This window comes from Osmia bicornis, chromosome 5 (genome assembly GCF_907164935.1).
Source record: "Osmia bicornis bicornis chromosome 5, iOsmBic2.1, whole genome shotgun sequence".
NCBI lineage: Eukaryota > Metazoa > Arthropoda > Insecta > Hymenoptera > Megachilidae > Osmia > Osmia bicornis.
This window is the reverse complement of record NC_060220.1, coordinates 5,415,762-5,440,734: the sequence shown is the minus strand read 5'-3', so window position 1 is coordinate 5,440,734 and position 24,973 is coordinate 5,415,762. Positions and strand designations below refer to the sequence as shown.

The 24,973-nt window shown below is 33.0% G+C and overlaps 2 protein-coding genes, 1 long non-coding RNA gene and 1 other non-coding gene across 20 annotated transcripts; 1 reads left to right on the top strand and 3 right to left on the bottom strand.

The window, feature by feature from the left end:
* Positions 1 to 399: 399 nt before the first annotated feature.
* Positions 400 to 19,492, bottom strand: LOC114877943 (BTB/POZ domain-containing protein 1). 13 transcript variants are annotated; one of them, XM_029191141.2, is made up of 10 exons: positions 19,390 to 19,492; positions 19,121 to 19,277; positions 17,452 to 18,012; positions 16,722 to 16,817; positions 13,112 to 13,233; positions 5,243 to 5,478; positions 4,957 to 5,129; positions 3,912 to 4,270; positions 3,444 to 3,847; positions 400 to 2,708 (listed from the first exon to the last, which is right to left on the bottom strand). In XM_029191141.2, exons 5-10 carry the CDS (start codon positions 13,164 to 13,166, stop codon positions 2,487 to 2,489), a joined length of 1,449 nt encoding a protein of 482 aa, XP_029046974.2. In that variant the 5' UTR covers positions 13,167 to 13,233; positions 16,722 to 16,817; positions 17,452 to 18,012; positions 19,121 to 19,277; positions 19,390 to 19,492; the 3' UTR covers positions 400 to 2,486. The 13 variants fall into 13 exon arrangements, with proteins under 13 accessions (XP_029046974.2, XP_046141883.1, XP_046141882.1 ...); XM_046285927.1 differs by having other exon boundaries at positions 3,456 to 3,847; XM_046285926.1 differs by having other exon boundaries at positions 3,444 to 3,841.
* Positions 13,209 to 23,529, top strand: LOC114877941 (myb-like protein X). 5 transcript variants are annotated; one of them, XM_029191134.2, is made up of 3 exons: positions 13,209 to 13,277; positions 19,832 to 19,945; positions 20,013 to 23,529. In XM_029191134.2, the coding sequence occupies exons 1-3, from the start codon at positions 13,262 to 13,264 to the stop codon at positions 23,111 to 23,113; spliced, it is 3,231 nt and encodes a 1,076-aa protein (XP_029046967.2). In that variant the 5' UTR covers positions 13,209 to 13,261; the 3' UTR covers positions 23,114 to 23,529. The 5 variants fall into 5 exon arrangements, with proteins under 5 accessions (XP_029046967.2, XP_046141879.1, XP_029046964.2 ...); XM_046285923.1 differs by lacking the exon at positions 13,209 to 13,277 and adding an exon at positions 19,562 to 19,659; XM_029191131.2 differs by lacking the exon at positions 13,209 to 13,277 and adding an exon at positions 19,585 to 19,766.
* LOC123987818 lies at positions 19,825 to 24,863 on the bottom strand. The gene is made up of 3 exons (XR_006829440.1): positions 24,420 to 24,863; positions 20,148 to 20,242; positions 19,825 to 19,912 (listed from the first exon to the last, which is right to left on the bottom strand). It is a non-coding gene; the product is annotated as an uncharacterized LOC123987818 (long non-coding RNA).
* On the bottom strand, positions 24,068 to 24,140 carry Trnak-cuu. The gene has a single exon. It is a non-coding gene; the product is annotated as a tRNA-Lys (tRNA).
* Positions 24,864 to 24,973: the final 110 nt, after the last annotated feature.

The window sequence follows — 24,973 nt, the reverse complement described above, 5'->3', positions numbered from 1 at the left end:
GTCCGCTACCACCGATCGTCGGTGCCGCTACTTTTCGTTTAATAACTTCCGCTACTTTTCGACAGAGGGGACTAGTATTCCCCTAGTTAGTGACAATTTCTTCTTTATCGACCTCGATGACCGCCACATGTTTCGGAAAATCAATCGGTAAATTGTCGAGTAGTTTCAGCCTTTTCTGTATAGATGGCGATAGGGCCAAATTTTAAAAATTTCGTTTATGGCGGTCTTTTTAAAATGCAAGTTTGTGAACACAAGTTTGTCAAATAATTATTTTACAAGAAAAAGCTATATTGAGAGCTATATATTATATTAATAAAACTTCTATGCATTCAAAACTAATTAATTAAATCCATTTTCACCTTCATTTTCGACAATTACGTTCAAGGTAAAATAGCGACATACATAAAACGTAGCATTTATTTTTCAATATTTTTTGGCTTAATACAGAAAGATTATTCTGTTATGAAAAATATAAAACGAATTAACAGATTTACGACACGCATGTACAAAGAAACTGTTTCGTTTTAAAATGAACTTTCTTACTTTTAATCGTCTCATAATAATCAATTTGAATACATAATTATGTTGCAATAATCTATCAATTTATAAATAATCAGTAACACATAATAGACTCAGTGACGCTCATATTAAGGTAACATTCAATCTGAACGAAATTAGAGCACAACGTTGCAACGAATAAAATTTAATCGATCAAATAGCAACACGATATTTAATGTCTAACACATAAATGATAACGACAGCACATCCCTACACAACCATTCAAAATATGGCGAGAGGTACAAGTTAAAAGATTAGGAATATCAACGCAAAAACGATAGGCTTCGCTCCTATAACATGATTTTTCGTAAAATATTTGTGTTGATATAATTCGATGTTAACATCTCAAAAAGATCATATTTATGCCAATGATAACCATCAAAGAAGCATGAAAGTATTTGAATCACATAGGCAGACATTAGTGATTCGCATATAGTATGAAGTAGCAGTAGAAAAGTTTTGTAAAAAATCATGTCTGTGTTGTACATCACACATTCACACGGACCAGCCATGGTTTCACTCTATAACTCATCATTTAAACGCTATATACTCTGAACAGCAATTATGAACACAACAAACGTAGCGACTATGCCTCAATTAACGATAATAGTGGCACTAAAAAACTGAAAATTCTAAATATATTCACTGATATCCTCACGAATAATGAGAGGCGAATTTAAGTATTTAATTTTTTAAAATTGGCATGAATAAATTTTTAAAAATACGTCTAGAAATTACTCCAAAATTTAATATTTTAATTACTCATTATTCCCTATTCCCCTCTCTCTTTTTTAATTAAAGATTATGATAACTTGGAGGGTAAAAACTTAAACTCGCCTCTGCGAATAATTCGTAGCTTCATTTCATTTAGAATTTTCAGTCTTCGATCGTTACATAAGATATAAAAACTATGAACAGTTTCTGGAGACTTATACGCAAAAAGCATTAAAATTTAGAATTTAGAATAACGAAGGAAGTCTAATTATAAAGACAATCATATTCAAATACGTGATTGTATCATTTGATCCTATAAATGATATATACATATTTTAAAATATATTCCATAGATTCTTTCAAAATTAATGATTCTCGATTTTAAAAACGCAGTTATAAAAATATTTCTATCGTGTTCAGTGGTTCTAAGTAAATCTCTTCTTTGGCTTTGTCGCAAAATATTGAAAATATTTTTACATATAGGAAAAGTCTGACATAAAAGAAAAGTAATAGAATTATTTTCGTAGAACGTAAACACCTTTGAATCGTTTAAAAGCCTTTCTTCTCTCTTAAGAAATTATTACGCGAGGGGCATTGGGGTAACGAGGCAGGGGCCAGGGTGGGCTTGGCCCCCCTAAAAATCTGGACCTTCACAATTCTAAAACTTAGGATCCCAAAATTTCAAAACTTCAGAATACCAAAATTTTCAAATTTCTAAATTTCTAAAAAACCTGGCTCGCCCCAGAAGAAGGTCCAAGTTACGCCAACAACGAGGAGGAACATTATTTCTGAAAACTCATTGAGGTAGAGAAAAAAAATCATTATAAAGATTAAAATTTCAGCCTCTTTCAGCTCTTTCGTTCGTCGATTATTCGCAAAAAAATAAATAAAAGAAACCTGTCTAAAAAGAATTCTCAATGATATACCAGCGATGTGTACGAATTTTAGTATTTAAAACGATGGTACCGAAAGTCGTAGATCTATGCTCTGTGAGACGAACCATAGCTTCTACGTAGATCTACTCTGTTAGATATAGGAATTTTGTGGTTTCAGGAACCCACGGTGGACTTTGAAAAATTCAAATAAGCATAAAACTTTTACGTACAATAGTAACTGCAGAGACTCAGGAAAGTATTAGAAAAATGTTCATTCTCAGTGGGAGATTCAACAATCTGTAAATTTCTTCGATGTTTCTTCGTTTCTTTGAAAGTCGTTCAATCGAAAATACAGGCAAGAACTCGTACCAGACAGTTACCTATTCTGGCACAAGTCCTTTGTCCCTGGTTTGCGCACTCCTTTCTTCTATTCTTTCGATTATCCTGGCACTCCTTTTTTCCAGGTTTTGACATTTTGCAACTTTGATCCTTGTAAGTTCTAACACCGATCCTTGGGGTGCTCGATAGCCTGGACAGTGGACCGCTGACCGAATTTCGAAGCTGTGAACAAAGAATGTATATCTTCTTGTGGTAGCTAACATTTTATTTTAATGCTACATTTCACCTTAAGCATAGAAATTAATTTTTATGTGTTTCTACCGCGAAGCAACAACTTATTGCGCAAGTTAGTGATAGTACCATTCTTCTACGTCTGCTTGATCTCACGTTAGTCATATCATTCGATTCGTAATTTAATTTGTATTTTTGACATGCCATGACTTTTGTTGATATTGTACACATTAACTTGTTATTGAAATACAACACTTCACGTTCGATTGTTCACTTTTGATTACTTTTTTGCTCGATATTAAAACAATAGATTAGATATTGTTCGCACGAAATCTATTCGAAGGTTGGTGCGTTACACACAAGATAGTTCAAAAGACTAAAATAGGTAAACCGATAAATGGCTTTGGTATAAATGGAATTTGGGCATACTGTTAAACCAATACACCAGGAGACAGATAAAATAGTACTGGCTGATAATCATCATGGACACTGTTCACAGCAATAAGCTGAACACTAACAACTGATAAGAAATTTATCTATACCTAACTTTTACAGTAATATGAAAAAGGAAGATAAATCTTTTATAATTTTTCAATTTTTATCAAAAGAAAGGATTTTAAAAAATTTCTACCTGATTAACTGCTGACGATACGATAAACTAATTTCATTTTTTATCTTACCATTGAAACTAATTAACATTAAATAATAGAAAAATGGAACACTCACGAGCAGACGTACCTCTTCCTCTGGATTTTCAGTATGTCCCAAAATTTTGGTGACAATGAAGGCGCATTCTTCGCTGGTCAGAATACCGCTTGCCATTGGACCCTCGATGAACTCCCTGTCGCTCATAAGAGGGTACCGAACACTGTACCAGACTTCATCGGACAGTGCGGTTCTTTTATTGTTGGATGATAATTCCACCCCCTGTTTTCTGCACTCGGACGCAGCCCATCTGTCCAATGCGTAGAAAAGGGTCGATTCGTTTGTCAACCTCAGGGTGTCTCGGCATGCTAATTGCTCAACTTCAACGGCGGTCAACTCTTCGAAACGTTCTTGATTGAAAACCGCCTCTGGGTCCGAGTCGATTACCTCCAGGCAAGTTAGAAGAAGTCGCGTACACACTGCAGCTAAGGTTTTAAAGAATTTTCAAAAATAATTATAACTAAGCGGAAAATAAATTGAATACAATACCTATTTCACCAGCGTCGTCACCAGGAGTGGGAGGTGCGGTCGGTGAGCCAAACGTGGACGTCTGATTGAGACCGGAAGTTACATGGTTCGCGTAGAGGCTGATACCCTGATAGATTTCGAGCACGGTGTTCGAGTTCAAATTACTTTCGAGATACTCAACGGCAAGGCGTGCCAAGTCCGGATTAAGGTACTGATGAGCCGCGTCGAGGGTAGCTCTAGCCGTCGACACGGATTGAAAGTTTATCGGTTTGTCGAGAAGATATCTGCACAGGAAACGACACGGCTGAAGACAATTGCCTGATAATCTGTATCGTTGAACTCGAATTTTTAACCACACTTTTGATGGACATTTTTTTATTCTAAGAAACAAAAATTAATCACAGATTATAATTATTTCGATACCTTTATTCTTGATTAAATTGATGCTTATCAAAATTGAATGTTACAAAGGGAACATTTTTTTTTTTAATAATTACTTCCAGTTTAATTCATTTCAATCGCTTCGAATTTGAATTCGTTCTTAAGGCACGTTTCTTCGTGATCTACATTTACAAGATCTTCTTCTAGAGTACCGAGCTTCGTTTAATTTCCGCTTGCAAGCAACTACCAACGGTAAGGTGATTAAAAGAATAATCCAAAAATATGCGATGATTCCAATTAATGCTAGTGTGTATAAAGACACGGTTGCCATAATGACATTGAATTAGTTTCAAAACACTTCGAAAACGATCCTTTTAATTGTTTAAATAATGGTTTAAGTAATAGTTTAATTCAAATCAATTTGAATATTTGTAATTATAAAAAAAGTGGCTCATCTTTCTATAAAAATAAAACATTCAAAAATTTTGAATTACAAAGCTTTCATTGTAAGAAATTTCATTTAATTCTATAAGTTTTATCGGACTACAAACTTTGAATCTATGTTAGTGTGACCTATTCTGTTCATGCTAACGTTAATGAATGAAATTCGACGATCATGTTTGATCTGATGTTCAATAAACACGTGACTGCGTTACACGATCAATCGATCAATTATGCGAGTTACCTGAGCACATGATCGAAAGCACGTTTTTCCACGTGTTGCAGCTGAAGGAGAGGCGGAGGATCACTTGGGGCAGGTGCAAGGGGGCCAACGAGCATCGCACGGAACAATTCGGACTTTTCGGCAAGTCGTTCCCTTTCTACGCAGTACCTCCAGGTATCACCAGGTGGACCGGCCTATAATCATCCAGGGTTAATAAAATTTTTTCGAATTTACAACCTTCGCTGAAAAGTCTTATGATTTTCGACATGCTCGATACTGTGCCTATCTGTTCTATTATTTCTCGTACCTCGAGTATCACCATATTGGAGGATGAGGATTCTGTTGTACCGGTTTCCGTGTTTGTGATAAGAGGAACTTGAGACATGTCTTGTGATGAATTTTCAAGTATTCCAATTTCCTTCGAACGGTGTCGCAGGAACATAGGAAAGATTATGGTTTTCGAGTAAACTCGATTCCGCGCACCCTGCCGAGTCCTCTGCCGCAATTTTTCAGATTCGATGCGAGCGCATCGTGAGCTGTTACCTGTAACAAAAGAAAGAACTTAAAATATCTGTAAACTTATTTAAGTTTCAATCGTATCTAACAGGAAAAAAGGTATGTAACTACGCGTGTTTTTATTGTATCCTCTTCCATGAATCATTTCTTCAAACAAGTATTTCATGTCGAACGACGGGAATCAATGAGCTCGATTATTTTTATAATTTTTATCGAGGAGCCTGATGGTGTTCTGCTATGTAAACACCAGAAGAACTGCAATATCTAAACCATACAAGGGTTTGGCGGTGTTTACCACTGATAGCATTTTGCTTTTGATTACTTGTTGATTCTCTTTTATTAGAACACTAACTTTTATTCAACCGTAACTAAATATTATAGTTAATTAATACGATGAAAATCATTACTCATTGTAGTACGCATTTTATAATAAATACAGGTAAAAATTATTTATTTTATACAATGTTGCAAATAATAAAATAATTTTTATTGTTTAACACTGTATATCTTTCCAAAATTAAAACAGAAATCATGTACTGAAGGAATAATAATATCTATATCTGTGTTATCGATCCATTAAACTAATTGATGGTTGATGGCGCATCGTTTATGTTAAACGGAAGAAAAACTACTAATATATAAATATTCATAAAGCGACAAAATTGTTTCAAGAGGTGAGTAACATAAGAAGGTGAAGGTCGGTTAAAATATTGTTTCTTTATGCATATTATCCTCGACATATTACGTGAAATTATTTTGCTGCTTGGAATATGTCGTTTTGAAGCAGAAAGAACACCATTCTTTTTATGAAGACGCAATTTTTAACAAACCAAAGTATGTTATAATACTTTCTATGATACTAACAGGAATGCAAATGTAAACTATATCCAGGAGGAATGTGTTTCCTCAGGAAACATCCGGTTTACGCCCGGAAACCTCAAACCGTAAATATCGCAGAAAGTATTCTAATGAAGACGTTGGTATTTGATAATACCACGAAGAGAAAATTATCATTTATAATTTGCAATATAAGCACATCTTACCGTCGTTATAAGCAACTGTCATTTTGACACTCCAGATCACATGCAACACTTAAATTTTTATTTTTCGTTTATAATACTAGACAAAAATCATCAATTTTAACACTCAAAACATCTGTTAAACAATGTTCATACAAAATACATATTCTTTATGTTAAATTTATCGCGTATCAAAATTAGAAGCAACAGGTTTCTCAAGATCTGTCAACCCGTCAAGAACATCCAAAAAGAAAGAATCCTCCAGTCACAAGTAATAAAATTTTCACTTTTTTCACTTAAACAATTTTCAATCTTTCAATTCTCATTTCATCACAAAAATAAATTAAAGAACCTCTGACAGGTATTTTTCACAAAATTAAAAAAAAAATTATCACTGTTCTCACTTATTGTTAATTACGTTATATTTAAAACACATTACCAATAAAAAGAATATCTTTTTTTATTTTCAAACCGGTACCAACGAATCGCTCGAAATGGAACGCAATAGAAGCAGCAACCCTCTCAATGCGAGCAGTCTCGCTCGACTGGCAGATCGATGGAACTCGTGTCGACTGCACTGAATGACTCAGTCTCCGAGGGATTCGTCCTAATGTAAATGTATGCAGCCGTATTTTATCGACTGCGACGACAATTATTTGTAAACACTGAGTAAAGATTCATGGGACAAGGCACCATGGAATGTATGGACTATGAGAGAAGTGCTTCGTTATCGATACTTCGAACTGTCCCGGGACGTTTCAGAAGGGCAACATGGGAAAAAGGAAGTCGTTTGTTTAGGCAAGTTTATATATCTACGCGCAAGATCGTTTGTTTCAGGGATTTACTTGAAACTCGAGGCGAACTCAAAGAATTAATTCAAGGGTAATAGGATTTTAGTTATCGCGACGTTGGACATTAATCGATCAAAATTTTTAATCTGACTAATATTTACAAACCAAATATTAATCCTCCAACGTCGTGATTAATTTTATTAAGTAGATCAGATTTCAGGTGATTAAATATTAATCCTTCAAAGTCGTGATTGATTTTATTATGTAGATCAGATCAGTTTTCAGACTTTGGACTTAAACAATTTGAAGATTTGATTTTAGATAGATTTGATCTAATTAATCTATTCCTTATTTTAAATTCAAAAACTTTTATTCTGTTTTTGAATGAATTTTGTTAAAACAAAGATGATAAAGAATAATTAAAATAGTACTTGGAATCATTTGTTATAATTTGTTAAACGACACTATTGATATTTATGATCAAGAGCATTTAAAACTGCTTCAAATAGCAATCTTGTTATCGTTTAATACAATACGCTTAAATATTTAATGTTCAGTTACAAAATAGGACAACGATATTTAAGATTATTTACACGTACGTGGTCTGACATTGCGTATCTGGTTTCATTGTAACATTTCGTGCATAATTACTGATGCTAACTACTAAATACTCTGATATCATATCAAATTCTTAGAATCAATGATTGATATACATATTTGTTAAACATATTTTCGAGGAATTAAATTGTAACGAATGAGTACCACCACTCTTGGATTCTTGAGAGGCCAGGCTTGGGGGTGAACAAAATATTTATTTTCTTTTCTTAGAAGGCTGCAGTGAAAAATGTATAAAGGAAAACTTTCTCTGCACATTTTTTAGAAAGCGAAGAGGTGCACATGTGTTTTCCTGGGCAGTCTGGGGAAGTGCCGAAAAACGATAGATTCGGTGTGACCATCACCTAGTACACATCACCTCGTTCATTAATATTTTTACGAATAAATCTATTCATTATTACCAAGACGCGCTACGTATGAGTATTTTTATTAACCCTCACATTAATCCCAAAAAATGATCTTCAAGAAGAAAAATGTTTTAATAAGAAAATAAATAAAGATATTAATTTGTACTAGAATCTTTAAACAATACTTCTTTCCACACTAGACAAATTTACTCTCCTTTTTATCAATTTTTATCACTAATTACTTTTTTTTAAGATACCAACGAACCGTATTCGAAAATACAATGTGGCCATCTGTTTCATTTCAACGTCTTCATTCAAGTGTCTGTTTTTTTTTTTTCTTTCGTTCGACGATTACGCTCTTTTTGATTCTATTTCTTTCCTACGCATTAAATACGGAAGTAATCGACAAAAAACGTTGAATGGTGTTAACACGGTTTTGCATTTCGAGCGAATAATTAGCACATGTTAATCGAATGCAATTTCCAAGAGGCGGGTAAATGAGTTCATTTTAGAGGCCGTGACCAAGGTTACGCACAGTCACTTACATAAAATTAAAAAAGAAAAAAAAGTAGTTTAAAAAGGTAGTATTAAAATGTAGAAATCTTGAAGCTCTATTATGAATAGAGCGGATCTGAAGCTCTGACGAATAGAAACAACGACAAAATGCTTTCGTTTTATTTGTACAGCTAATCAGGTGGCCTGCGGAACAGCTTCTCTAAACGTCTCGCTTTAACAGATTTCTTTTCTTGTATGTAAATATTAGTCATCGTAGGTTCTGTTTAAATTGTTGCAAGATAAACCGAGGAACAGAAGTTTGTGAAATTCACAAATAATTCCAGTAAAGCGGAACGCTTGTTAGAATTCGTCGCTGCTTGTGAATCACGGCTTTGTTAAAATTAGAATCATCAAAGACAAGGAATTAGAGGAGTGGTTCAGCACCAGGGTCAAATAATTATAGCAAAAATTTCTCTTCTCTCAAAAATATCGTTCACACGAGGGCAATTCTAACCTTGAGATTCTGGGCGCCAATGAACCCTTAAATTATCTGTGCTAATTTTAATCTTAAAACACGACGAAGTGGATGAGCAACAGATTTTAAACGCATACCAGAGTTATCTGTTGAAATTTTATAACGTCGCTCGTACGATTGCTCTTAAAAAATATGAAGTATCTAAGTTTCTTTAGTTATTAAATATTTATACAAAAAATGTAACCATGTAATATTATATCCACAGGGTCAATTCATTTAACAAAATTTGACACACTGACGATGTCGACTTTAACACGATGCGGCTGTGCAATTGATAATTAAGTTAAACGAGTTCAGTGAGGTCTTTTAATTCAATTCAGACTCGCACCTCGGTTTCTGACGTAGCCGCGTTTTCATAAGATAAACGCATTTGCGTTGATAACATTGAATCATAAACAGTGCACAAAATTAAAATATCTATAATAATTGTTCTAACATAGTCAAAATTCGGATTTTTGTTTCGTGTGATAGATAGACCAGATAAGTGTTAATTTCTCACGGTTGCATTTCTTACCTCGGTTAGTGTACAATGTACGTATTACGAATAATAATGACTACTACTTATGTTTCCTAAGACGTGATTGATTTTTGCACTGATCGTATCACTTTCTACAACTATCAAACACGCCAGCAACGTATGCAATTATCTGCGATATTATGCGGAGAATTTGTTGCAATTTCAATCGAGGAGAAAATCAAGTTGATTTTGAAAACGAAAGTTAAAATTTAAAAAAATTTCTTTTGAATTTATTGCAGTTGAGTATCAAATTTGTTCTCCATGTAAAAACGTATAATCATCCCCTAATTAAAATAATTCTTTTTTTAAATTAAATTCATATAATCATTTTTTGTATTATTTTCTCTGTTCAAGTCAATCATCTATTTCTAATTTTTAATTGATTTCATATCTTTCATTTCTTTTTTTTAAATTATCATACACTGTTTTTCTAAATGGACGGAACGAAAGAAACCGAACTATTTGACTTTCAATTTTGAATAAACTCGAAAAGGCAAAAAGCGGTTTGGTAAATGTAACCGTGCCTTTCTTGTAACAAGTATTTCGACATTTTTCTTCGTGGGTGTATGCAACGAACGTGTCCTTGGAGTCTGTGGCGGTGTACAATATATATTGTTTCATATTATTACGTGTTTTGCGTTCTCGTCGAGCAGCCTATCACAGAAAACGACAAAAAGCGTCGTGTGGATTTGTATGATAAAAAAGAAACGAGTATTACAACATGCTACATAGTGGATCGAGTGGAAGAACAATTGTAAAAAGTTAGTGGAATAATTGAACGTACCAGGAGAAGAATAGCGTGAAATATGTAAATGATTGGAAGAGAAAAAGTGCAAGAAAAAGTCCAGCCTAAATAATTCCAGTTAAACTACAGAATACTGTTCTTCTATATTTTACGAATAATCTTCAGTTATTCTAACAATAATACAGAACCGGATAGATCTAGCAATAAGACAGTGGTGCAACCATAATTACCCGACAGGGTGATGGTGGATCAACTGACCCTTCAGACCTCCCTTAATTGCGCTATTGCAATTAAAAGCAAGTAGATTTATTTTAATATCTTACAATTTTTTCATTCTTTTTATATAATGAAGAATATGGTGGTTGGAATTTTGCATTTCAAAAATTTCAAAAAAATGTCCCCTGCATTACTTTGGTTCTAATTACCTCATATAAATCATGGAATTTTCTACTATCACCAGATACATTTAACAAAGGAAATGGAACTTACGGTTGGACTTTCTTCTTTACCGTCTTCGAAGCTCTGTCATATGTTTACTCTGTCATATCTCAAATGGTTCGGTGACCATTGTATCCGAAAGAAAAAGCAGCTGTCGTTTCATACAATCGCTATGCAGTGAAAATTGATACGAATTTTTTGTACATTTAGTCTTCGTTTATAGTCAAAACAAAAATAATTGTGGTTATTAACATTCTAATTTATAACTTGGAAATCTTTGTTTATCAGTGAATGATAATCATGTAAGAATCTTGTTTAAACTATTACATCAATGATCTGTTACAATCTTGTTATACTTAAGTACGATGTTACATAAGTAAATAGACTATTACTCCAACTAGTTGGCGTTGAATATATCGTACATTCTTGCAAGTTTTCTACGCAAACTTGTCAGTGTTTGCTAGACTATTGTGCATTTTATTTGAAGTCTTTATTATATCTAGGTAACTCAATAATTTCAATACTTTATGGGAATTTATATATCATTCAAGATTCAAGATATTTTCTCATATTCTTAATGAAAGATGGATATTTTTTAAATTTCATTTTGTTTAGAAAAATAAAATAAAAATATGATGTCTTTTTCTTATTGAAGCGATCGTGGGAATGCTTTAATGTGCATTTGTTTAGATATAAGAACTTAGAGTTTTTTTTACCATCAATTGAACCAATTGAATGGAAAGTAGTCGAAGGGCTAGAATTCAATTTACTTTCGCCCGCATATGTCTGTGCTTTGCACTTAACGCGGTCTACAGTTAGGGTAATAATCTTCATCTTGCAAGAATTAATGATTGCAAATATATTTTAACCTATGTTAATTACCATTATTAATTGATTACACATTTTAGAATCGAATGCAAAGTATTCGTACAAAGTACTGACTACCACTTTCAATTTAAAATTGCATCCAGAAACACATAAAAATAATAACAGTACAAGTTCCAAGAGATTAACGACAGGCATTTAATTTTAAACACAAGACACTCGTTATGAGAACAAGTCCAGAACAATAAAAATTCCAGGTTATTCATTAGTTACGATCGTTTGAATATGAAAAAGTAAAACAGTACAACAGATTATGCTCTATAATCCTGACATGCCATTTAGCTTTCGGACTCCTTTTTTTGTTCCTGTTTATTGGTCATGCTCTAGTAGAGCTGACAGTAAAAGTTCAACGAAATGACCAACAAAAAGTCTAAGAAAAAGATAGTGAATTAAAACAATGGCACAGTGTTAGATAAAATAGAATTTCAAATAAAAAATAAAAACAGAATTAGGGGCCTGCTGGGGTAAAATGGAAACTTTCTTAAATTTTTAAATTGGATACAAACTATTTTTAGAGCGCAGACTATTTTAATGCCATTGATAAAAAATTCATCTCAATGACAGTGGAGAGCCTTCGATAAAAATATCGACACATCCTGTAAATGATAAATGCTGAATGCTGGAAAGAATAATGAAGTACGTGAGAATTAAGTTGCCACATGTGGTGTCTGTCGACTTACAATGCAAAATGTGCGAAAATTAGTCGTTAATGGGATTGCAGAGTATCGGTGAAACCTTGAAGAGGCCGTGCTTTTCTTCAAGGTTTCCGATATCGAATTAAACACATATACCGATATATTCAGTTCCTGCTGGAACAACGTCGTTTTTGTTTTCTGAATCACGGAAGAGTTACTTATTATACTAACAAGCATATAATTGTACTTCTCTTAAAAAACAGACAGTTATTTCGGTCTTTCGTTTCGTACCAAGCACTGAAGAACTTCTTTTCGACGAGGGTACGAAAATTGATGGGTAATTAGAGAATTTATTTTAAAATGAAACTGGTGTTACAAAAAAGAACAATAATTGGGCATTTTTAGAAGTCCTAATTGCCTGCGGAAAAGGTCTCTAACATTCAAAGACAACAATAAACAGCTTGCAATAATTGCAATGTGAATATTTGTAAAGATAAATAAAAAATGAAGATTAAGGGTTAAAAAGGGTGAAAAGAAAATAATATTCGCTTAGAATTACATTTTTGACAATTTTATCATAGCACTCATGGTGCTAAGAATTAATCTTTTTCTTTTTTTAAATAAACTTTCGTTCTCACCTCTCATTCCAACTTCTCCAGCCGATCGTTTATCAGCGAAAGCAAGCAAACGCATGTTCACCAAGTGACTGCAGAACGCGAACGCAAGGGAAACGATCCATTCGCTGGCAACCCACAACACACTGCACGCGAAACAGTCAAGAAGTTCCGATGTCATCAAGTCCCGGTAAGAAAACAGTTCAGATATCATTAACTCACAATATTTGTTTAAGTTTCATCCCAACTAAGAAAGCATTATAAATATGAAAATTAACTCATCAGCTGGAGCGAAAATGGATCACTTCCGTCAAAGTTACAACAGAGTTCTATATGTCTCTATGAAAACTACGCATTTGACAAATGATTAAATCGATAATTAATTCTTATATGTCAAATATTATTATTAACAAATATTCAACCCCTTTATCACGTATTTATAATAAAAAGTGAGAACAAAAATTCGCGCCTCAACTGAAGGCAATCACTTGATCGTTTTTACTTTCACTTCTAGAAAAATTCTATTTAACAAAAGGAAGATGATTTTTGCAACAATAAAACTGATGCTTCTATGACTTCCAAAACACGTGTCGCATGAAAGACAGTCGAAGAATGAATCGACTGGCAGTAAGTCGATGCGCTTTTGTGGTTTCAAAAGCGACCGCCAGCATCCTGTCTACATGAAATCACGTGATTAATCTTTTGTACACACACGCGCGCACATACACACATATATGCATACGTGTACGCACAGGCGTGAGGTGTGGTGTGTCATACCATTGAATGAGGCGAGAATGGAATAAACCTCGTTTTCCGATCGACTTCGTTTTTCCTGCTGCTTGATCATCGAAAGACGATACATACACACTTGCGAGAATCCTGGAAAAAGTGCCATAGAGAGGGAGAGAGAGAGGAAGTGAAACAGATAGAGAAGAGGAAGGAAGAGAGAGTGAACAGGAACTGAAGAGAGACGGAAAATGGAATATACCCACAATCGAAGGGAAATTCTTACTTCCTGAAGATACTATTGAATGAAATGGAAAATTTTGTCTTTATGGAAATATTTTTTATATTTTTTGTTTTTACTTCCACAACACATCTTTGCTTGGCATTGATAGTGTCAGAGCTTAAAAGATTTCAAATTTGAAAAGTAGCGCAACAAGGGGAGATCCGAAGGGTCAGCTGACCCTTCTATTAAGAAGTTAAAAATCCTTCAAAATATTTTCATAAATTTCTAAAAACGTTTGTCTGCCGTTTTTCTGTCGAAATCAAACCGTTGTCCAAAGGAAAATTGAAAGGGGGGAAATAACCCTCTGCCTTCAAGGACTAGCTTCGTTAACCCTGGCATTTAGCTATTCCTCCGACCGAACCCAGGTTCTGGCAATCGTCACTTTTATTGCCAGCCTTTTATTCGGTCGCACACGATATATAGCCCTTCAAAACATAAAGGACCGAAAAACCTTTTCCCAAAAACTACACGACAGTCCGCCATAATTATCATTCAAACGACTAATATTTCCATGTTACATCAAAAGCAGATTTTGTAACGTTACCTAATTGATACAATCCCGAACAGTCATTGTTTTAATGTTGGGGTACACACGATACCTTCAGTTTGAATTACTATCATGATTGAATGATATGAGTAACACGCGGCTATATGTATATTGTTAAACGTGCCGAAGGAAATGTTACGCAGAAGAGTTGCACAACATTGCTGAAAATATTACGTGGTAATGAACTTGAGAAAATTAAATCGTCACATTAAGCACGAGCCATGTCAACGCGCATCGACGCTTATCCTTGTTAGATATCGAATAAAACCATGTTTAGAGCAAGATGACTGAGGGTAAGATTACACAAGTGTTCGGACGACTATGAGATATTTCAAACAGCCTTGATATTAATATGCAACTCTTTTAAAATATCCTGTTTCGCCGATATGAAAGCAGAGTGTTTCACGATGGACAGATCGTTTCCGCAATGAGAAATTTATTGAAAATCGAACATTAAAACGAGGCTTTTACATACAATGCCGGTAATTTCACACTGATGCCTGAATACATTGCGTTTATAGGTAAAACAACATGATCGTTTTATTATTCGCGGTACACCTGTCGAACTGCACGCGACAATATACGGTGATTGTATGTTGTTTTGCTTCGAGGAAAATACAGAGCCAAAACAAACTCGAACATGAATGAAATTCGAGTGTAGTCAGAACATTGGCTCATTTTCTTTTGTTTTGCCTCTAGCTGAGTAATGTTTGGGCATTTAAATGTAATTTATAAGTATGGTGGTCAGCAGTGATCTGAGCCTCAAATTTATATTAATGAAATCACCATTATCATCTTTTCTTTTTTAATTAAAAACTGATTTTTAATTTCTTATGATAACTTTAATTATATAAATATTTGTCATAATTTTGCAACGAATGAAAGTCGAAAGGAAATTAAAATCTTTGAAATAACCCTTTTAAAGTTCACCGTTGCTACCAACGTGTGTGATCAATACTGTCTGCTTGGTGTACAGTTCGCCACCAAGATCTACATTCCCTGCCAATCCCTCACCCTCAGATAGAGGAGGGAAGAGGGTGGCTGCTCCGGTGCGCAAAATCCACCGTTGATACTAAACTAGTAACGATTTTATCACTTTCGGCGTTCCTTCGTTTTTTTCAGCGAAACTGGCTTTTTTATCTTATTGATATGCAACAATGAAACATAGATCTGTATGTTATTCAATAGCGGTCCAACTACTAACAATAAACTCCATACACTTGAAGATTGGTATAAGTATAGTTCAGATACTAGTTGGTTCTTTCATTGTAAAATAATATTTTATTATATTAGGTTGATGCAAAAATAATTAATTATAGTTATGGTTATAATAGAGTAGTATACTTATACTCTTATTAAAACTCATCATCACCATTATAATAATTAATGACAAATTTATTTCTTCAAATTCATTTGTCATCTTTATTTGTAATGACAATTTATTTACAATGATTTCATTCAATTCGTGTATTTATTTCGTAGATGAGTGGAACATTCACAGCGTTAAGTAGTATATACCCATAATGATCAGACGAGCATCTACAATCATGTTACCATATACACAAAAAACAATTATATTCTAAAAATTGGGAGAATATTTTTTTAATTTATGATTTTTGTATATACGATATTTTATGTATAAGCACTTTTACTGTATAAGAAATGTGATCCGTATAAGACAATTTCATGAATGAAATTTTAGACAAGAAATCAGTGTCCATTTCCAGACATTTTCTCAGTATTTGGAAACATGTATCGATTATTCTCGTCATTGCAGGTATTCTTATTCGCTATATCACGTTCCTTTTGCGTTATCAATCCTTGCGATGACTTCATGAAACACTTTCTAAGAAATTGTTCTAAGCAAACTAGCAAAATTGAAGTAGATAAAAATAGCAAGTGTTAAAAAATATTAAACATGTCGATGATAGTATGTATAGTTGTATGATTTTATTTTTAATTTGTCAACAATAAACAAATATTTTTTGCATATTCAAAATGCTATTTGAATTCTCTAATGATTTATATAAATATCTTCTTGCAGTTAGAGTTTAAAAGATTTTGCAATGAAATTATACCTTTAAGAAGTTGTTTGACGATCAAACACACCAAGTGCGACTAGCAAACATATAGAAGCAGCTACTTCTTACTGTGGTAATCTCGGGAGATGACGTCTAGCCAAAAACAAAACACATTACCGTGATTAAAATAACCGGAGAAGTAATTATTGGTGATTAAACACAATTAGTGTTTCGCAATTGTTAATCGCGAGACAAAGATAATCGTGTGGAAATCAAATATTTATTCATGCAATCCATTATTTTTTCAACTTACGATTTTTCTTTCATGTGAACCGAAATTTATGATCGACTTACATTCAAGAATTATTTCTTCTTAGGTGTAAGCTTTAACTTTCTGAAAGAGAAAATTTCCCGCGCTTCTGTTTCTATTTGAAAAGTGGCGTAATAATTACTACCACTTTTTAACAATATACCTTTAATTAAAAAAAAAAGAATAAGTACAGAATTAATTTGGATTGGACTGGATCTTCCTCAACAATGTGGAACTCGAGGAGGGATAAAATGTGAAGATTCCAGAATTTCCAAACTTCAGAGTACTAAAATTTAAAATGTCCTATATTTCAAATTTCCAAAATTACAAATCTTCAAAGTTTCGAAATTTTTAAGGTACCTAGATCACCCCAGAAGAAGGTCCGAGTTACATCGATGCTCAAATGACGTAACCAACCTTCTTCAAATATTTTAACATTATAAAGATACACACCAAATATATTCCACGATTAATTACCTTCTCTTATAAACAGCTATGACGTGCACACCCTTATCGAATCTCAAAAAATGCTTCTTGAAGACACAATAAGAAACATCCACTTCAAACTTTACACCTTCGAAATTCGCATCATTCCATTACATCACTGATTCTACACTGAACTACATGGCCCAATCATCAATATGCCCCTTTAATCAACTCGTTTTTAATTATTTACAATAATAAATAGATGATTATTCATTCACTTTTACGCGTTTCAAGGAACCGGCCCCCTCGTGTAAATTACTTGACAAGACGATGGAAATAAAGGACATTCATCCACTTTTAAACTTTTTTGAAAATGTCGTTTTATCGTACAATACTTCACCCCTCGATGTGCAAACATAACACGGTGCGCCTTGGCCGATGACCAGGCTTGCAATGAACATATAATTCGCAAGAAGGAACCGGTGCTCCGGGCACCAGCGGTATCATTGGCTATACATAGCACGCGTCGCGACGCGCAGACGCCGGCCATCTCTGCCCTTTTGCTACAGTCCGATAAACAATTTCACCTTCCCCTCGCCCTTGATTTATGATCTAAAAAGTAACAGAAGAACATTCATTAAGTTCCACAGGAGTACCAGCAGACTCCATTTTTCTGGCAAACATGAGACTTAACAGAATAAAGTAAAGGAAGTTCTTCGTTTCCTCCTCGACGTGTCAATGACCCATATAAATTCCAGCGATTTCAGGAAGACCAAGAACACGTAGAAATAGAATTCCTTGCATTGCCTTCTGACTGACCTGTCTAATATTTTTCAAACGACACAACAAAGAAGTTTCATGCGTCTTGATTTCTAATACGGCAGGTCGACGATTACATTGATTCTCATATAGATACAAATCAATTGTTTCGCCAAAAATGGAACAAAAATTTACATTCAATCGACTCCTAGGGTTACTGGCCTTAAATCTTGCGCTAATATATCTATGATTAGTGGCGGGACCATTAGTGTCGAAACCACGTAAGATATCTAATGTCAAAGTGTGAAATGTGTACTGATTCAAGGACACTCAGGCATATGTTACGACCTAGAGGAATTAGGGCAAGTTATAGAGTCCCCGGCTTAGAAGTTGTCTAGGGTCGACAGTAGCCGCACCGAAACGAAGGGGAAAAATAGGTCAACAGAACGAAGGGATCTCCCTTGAACTCTTCAACCCTTGACCTAAATGCGACATTTGAAATGACCGAAATCAATTAAGAAAATAGAAATCTATTTCAATATTTTTATTCTAGCTTATGTTAACCTTCGACTGGTAGCTGTGGCATCGATAACTGAAATTTAATTTTAAACCTTTTTAATAATTGTTGAACAGAATAAATAATAAGCTAAAGAAACATGGCAAAAAAATTGAGTGTTATAGAGTAAGAAAGATGCGTGGAAATGACGTCTTTTATATGTACAGAAATAAAACGTTGAGGTGTATCCTGGACCAATAAGCAATTCCAAACGATCAATACTGCTCTCCACGAAAAAATAAGCGAAATTATATCTCAGAATTATATAGCTATATACATATGTATATCAACCATATTACATACTGCTATAGTGTTTCCGTAAAAACTTACCGAATCTTCTGAGCAAATAAATCTTCAACTACTATTTTGTTTAAATAAAAGTATTTCAATTACTCTTTCTAATACCTTTTACTTGTAATATATCCAGACCGGTGTCTGACTATTTTAGATGCTTTACTACTTGTCAACTGTATCAGTCCTAGTTAAAGGGTTGCAGGCTCTCCAGTATTTGTATGAACAGTACTAGACATGTATACAGAAGCGAAAGATGTACTTCCAGAACCTGAAAAATGAAATTTTATATTAGAAAAAATGAAATGAAATTTTAATAGTACCTATCAGTTTTTGAAATTCTTTAATGGATGCATACATTAACATTCAAAATTATAACTTACTACTTTTATAATACATAATGATTTTTGCGATTTTTCATGTGAATAATGTTTTTAATTGACGTTCCATTATTTAAGTTATTTTTAAATAAAACTTTGTAACGAATTTTGTCACAGAAATCGAAATATTTTAATATCTCGTCACTTGAGGTCTCTGCATGCATTTTCAACAGAAAATGTTCTGCGCACCGTGTATTGAGAAGATTAGAATCTAGTAGTTTAAATTCAGGCATAGCACGTGTTTGAAGTTCATTTCATGTCATTTCATATCAGGTGTTGTTTATTTTTTATATTAATTACTGTCTGATACATGATTTTATTCATAAAGAATATACCACGTTATACAAGAGATTCAGAAAAAGAAGTAAATCCAAAGCCCAGTTCGTATCTTTTGTTATATTTCAGAAAAATTTTATTTGTAATTCATGTATTTATTCAATTTTAGATTTAAACAATTCCCTTGGATCAGCCCAGAAACATGATTCAATGTTGAATACAGAAGATAATTCTGATTACGGTTGCCAAGCTGTAAATGAGAAAAGCACAGAAAATATTAGAGGTAAGTTTGATTTATTTGTTATGATAATTTGTATATATACACAAATATGTATACAACTTTACAACAGTTAAGAAACTGCCCAATAATCTCGCAGAAAAATCTCCTTCAAAATTTTCTGAGGATGTTGACAAGGATACATCTACTAATGATAATAACATAATGTCAGACAATAAAAACAAATCAGAAGAAACAGGAAGCTTACCTGCGCATGTTGTAACCAAAATGGAGCCATTGGTACATAATATATCTCAATCATTTTCACAAAAGGCTGGCCAAGATACATCCAAGGAATTAGGACTGAAAATCGAAAATTTATTAAACAACTCAATGGAAAAACATGAAAATTTTAGTAATAAAGAGAATCTAGCGGCGAATGTTATTAGGGATGAACCAAATATCAAAAATACACATTCCAATGCACTAGTACAAAGTTCAAAGTCTTCATCTATACGTAATTCAAACAAATTAGTGAAAGAGAAATGTATATCTTCTTGTAACTTATTATCAAGATCAACAGAATTAATGGATGATACTATTGTTAACGTCGACCGTGATGTAGCTAATGACTCAATGTTTGAAATACTGAATTCTGATAACAAGTCAAAATTGGTTGTAGAAACAGACTCATTAAGTGAACCTATACTTAATATAAGTTCAAATAAGAATATTTCTTTAAAAATATCTTCAGATTTAAGTTCTTGTGAGAGCCTTGAACTTGTACAATGTATGGATGATGTAATGACAACAGATGATGAGAAACTTATGGAAACTAGAATTACATTGAATAAGGAACCCATAGAAGTACATAATGAAGAATCTAATGAAATTGTAAATGATTCTACTATTTCAAATATAGAGAAAACTATTAGTGCAAATGAAGAATCTGGAAAAGATAATATCAAATCAAATACAAGTATGAATGATAAGGATGATATTAAGGAAGAAGTTCATAAACCGGATACTTTAGGAAATGTGCAGAATGATTATGGAATGAGTTGTACAAACATTTATTCGTCTCCGAATTTAATAAATACAGTGCCATTAACTTCACCGGATAAATCATCGACCGCAAATCCTGAATGCGCTCCTATTTTAAAGAATAAAGAGACATCTGGACTTACAAGTATAGTTAAAACGAATACGAGTGCTAAATCTACTAACGCGAATCAAGATAGCGTAACTGACGTGGTTAAAAGTAGTCCACCTTCCACTGTTACTGAGACGCCAAGTAAGCTTGCTGAAAAAGTATCAAAAAAAGAAGAATCTGCGAATAAATCATCAACGTTAAAAAACAAACCTACAGAAAAATCAGAATCTCATAAACGTATAGACTCTGCTATTGAAAGAGAATACAATCTTGGTGGTAAAGATACTTCGAAGTTTTCCGATGATGATGTACGAGGAGATGAATGCAGAGCATCAGAAACAGAATCATCGGATCTAGAAGATAATGGACCAGATCTTCAAGATTTTATTGTTAATGATGTTGAAGAAGATGAAGAAAGTGAAGATGAAGGAGAGAAAGCCAATGAGAAAATTGAAATTGAAGAATTACATACTGATGAAAACACTCAAGAAAATCAGGAAAGAGAAATAAAAGAACAAGACGAAGCAATGCAAGTGCAGGAACCAGATGTAATTGAGGACAAAATAAAAGAAGGTACGACTGAAGAGGAATCACAAAATGAAAATGAACAAGAAAATATTGAAAATGTAGATAAATTAATAGATACCTCTAGCAAACAAAAAAGCAGATTAGAGATATCTGACCGTTTAAGCAGGTCTCAAACTAATAGGAAGAAAAAGCTTGAAAAAGTAGATACATCTCAAAGTGAAAAAAGTAAAAAAGAGAACAGCTTATCTGATTTGTTATTAAAACAGAAAGTACTCAGTATAGCTGACAATATCTTAGAGGTCGACCGTCAGAAAAAGCGTAAAAAAAGAAAACAATCAGCGGAGAAAAATAATACTACTATATTAATTGAAGACAGTTTTCTTGAAGATATAGATTCGCAAATCGTAAGTAAAGATAAAAATGTTATTTCTACCATTGATGCTGATAAAAATAAAAAGGTTGAAGAGGTATTTTTAAATGAAAAGAAGAAGAAACAGAAAATAACACATATTAATATTAATAAAGATGTTGAAGAAGTATTACATGAAGAAATCACTGATACGAAAACAGAAATTACTAAAAAGCCTAAAAAAATAAAGAAGAAACAAGAAAAAGAAATAACTGAAAATCTTCCAGATATTTGTTCAGAAAATCAAGTATCAGGGAAGAAAAAGAAGAAAATTTCCGAAGCCTTGTTAAATGAAGAAATTACAACTACTAGGATATCTAAGAAAACGCCAAAATTATCAAAAAACATTGTTGTACAGTATATCGAAACAGCAGTTGAAAAACTGCCCAAGAAAAAGAAAAGATTAGTGTCGAAAGATGCTTCTTCACAAGAAAAAGTTCTAGCTAAAAAGTTACCCAAGAAACAAAATTTATCATCTAATGATACTACACAAGATAAAAATATTTCAACTGAAAAATTGTCAAAGAAACAAATTAAATTAGTGGAAAAAGACACAAGAAGTGGAGTAAAACCCGTTAAAAAATCTAATAAATTACAACAATCGGCGGACATAGTGTCGGATTCAAATGAAGGACCAACAGTCGTTAAATTTTCTGAAGCACAAGAGGAAGCATTAAAAGCGGTAAAAAGTATTACTGATAGTATAAAAGATAGTAAAGAAAGGGAAAAGAAAAAACAAAAGGGAAGAATGCAAGAAGTAGAACTTGAGAATGAAAAACCAAAATTCAAAAAGCAAAAGATTAAAGATAATAAAACAGAAGGCACAAAAGGTATTAAACGACGAAGCGATGAATTTCTTGAAAATCTTTCTGATGTTCCATCAAAACCATTGAAAAAGCGGAAATTTTTAGAGATAAAAGAACAAATATTACCATCCTGTTCACCGTTTGATTTAAATACTTATGAAGTAGATAATATATATGTGGAAAAGGAATTCGATACGGTAAGTTCCTGTGGAAGTACAACTCAGTTCGCTGTTATAAACATTCACAAAATAAAGAAGAAAAAGAAAATTCCAGGGATAGTTTCGTTTAAAAAAAAAATGATCGCTAGAAATTCAAGGCAACCTGTTCTGTATATTTAATGTATTTAGCGAAACAAAAGGTACCAGCGAGAAACAAAAGTATAAAAGTATAAATGCTCTAACGTAAATATCCTTCAACCTGCTTTTCTGTGCTATTCTGTATACAAAACGAAGGACTCTTCCTTGAACTCTTGAACCTTTGACCTAAATGCGACATTCGGAATAAGCGAAATCAATTAAGTACCTAGAAATCTATTTCAATATTATTTTAGCTTACGTTAATCTTCGACTGGCAACTGTAGCATCCATAATTGAAATTTAATTTTAAACCTTTTTAAATTGTTGAATGGAATAAATAATAAGTTTAAGAAACATGGCAAAAGAATAGAGTGTTATAGAGTAAGAAAGTTGCGTGGAAATTACGTTTTTTGTATGTATACAGGAATAAAATGTTGAGATGTATCCTGGACCAATAAGCAATTCCAAGCGATCAATACTGCTCTCCACGAAACAATAAGTAAATTTATACCTCAGAAATCTATAGCTACCTAGATAGCTCATTTTTACCATCCTGAACAAAATTGTGTAAGTTTTAATGATCTTTGGAGGTACGTGTCTAATAACTATAGCCGGTATTTCATATTAAACTATTCAACTACAAACGAATCGGAAATCACTACAATCAACTACAAACGATTCCCTCTCACATGGAAAAGACGTATTTTAAAAATATTAAAATTTGACGAAGTTGCCTCTTAGGAGTATAAACAATCGCCTATAACTTTTAAACTATTCAACTACAAATGAAAGAGAAATCACTACAAACAAGTACAAACCATTCTGAATCACACGGAAAAGACGGATTTTAAAAATATTAAAAATTGACGAAGTTGGCTGATGCGTATAAACAATCCCCTATAACTTTAATTTTATTATGAAAGTTAATATAACTAAATAGTATAAATAAAATCATATTAATAAATAAAAAAAGGGTAAATGTAGATAAAAATTAATCGCCCAACGTGGGGCTCGAACCCACGACCCTGAGATTAAGAGTCTCATGCTCTACCGACTGAGCTAGCCGGGCATGGTGTACGCTGTCTCAGACTCGAAGTATTTATATGGATGCACAGTTATTTTTAAGTTGTAAATAATGTACTTATCGTTAGATTACTGAATGGATAAAGGGTGAAACATGATTTGATATATAAATACATTCATTATTTAGCTCGATAACAGCCAATATACGTTATACCTCGATAAAATTTATAATTTAAAATAAGAAACTGGAAACCAATCATTTCGATCCCTCTGGTAGTTCTAATGTTAAATACTAATTTTTCAATTTGGTAAACATGTTACTCACATTATTAATATTCGTACTTAATAAATATATACAGTTTTAATTATTTATGATTCTAAGTTAATAATAGTAGAAATTAAATGAATATATACAACATCCCTTATTCAGGGTATATTTTTTGTTGAGTAGGTGATTGTTTGCGCCCATAAAGAAAGATACTGATATTACGAACAAATACCAGAAGTTAAGTGCGCTGACTTGGACAAAATCCAAATGTATTAATATTTACACATCAAGGGGAAATGTAGTGGATCTTTCCAACATGAAATCAAAACAGCGCGATTGTGTGGCATGTGATTCAAATGGTTAATATAACCGTTACAGTTCTCATTTTGTAACTGTTATAAAATTATAAGACCTACTACTTTTATAATACATCATGATTTTTGCGATTTTTCATGTAGATAATGTTTTTAATTGATGTTTCGTTATTTAAGTCATTTTTAAATAAAACTTTGTAACGAATTTTATCACAGAAATCGAAATATTTTAATATCCCGTCACTTGAGGTCTCTGCATGCTTTTTCAACGAAAAATGTTCTGCACACAGTGTATTG

Excerpts from the sequence above, each read along its gene's own strand:
- LOC114877941 (XM_029191131.2), top strand. The coding sequence starts at position 19,697 with ATGATTTTATTCATAAAGAATATACCACGTTATACAAGAGATTCAGAA. Across the intron at positions 19,767-19,831 it reads AGAAGTAAATCCAAAGCCCA|ATTTAAACAATTCCCTTGGA; the intron begins GTTCGTATCTTT and ends ATTCAATTTTAG. Across the intron at positions 19,946-20,012 it reads AAGCACAGAAAATATTAGAG|TTAAGAAACTGCCCAATAAT; the intron begins GTAAGTTTGATT and ends ACTTTACAACAG.
- LOC114877943 (XM_046285929.1), bottom strand. The coding sequence starts at position 13,268 with ATGACATCGGAACTTCTTGACTGTTTCGCGTGCAGTGTGTTGTGGGTT. Across the intron at positions 5,479-13,111 it reads TGGAGAAGTTGGAATGAGAG|GTAACAGCTCACGATGCGCT; the intron begins GTGAGAACGAAA and ends CTTTTGTTACAG. Across the intron at positions 4,271-4,956 it reads GCTTTCGATCATGTGCTCAG|AATAAAAAAATGTCCATCAA; the intron begins GTAACTCGCATA and ends TTTGTTTCTTAG.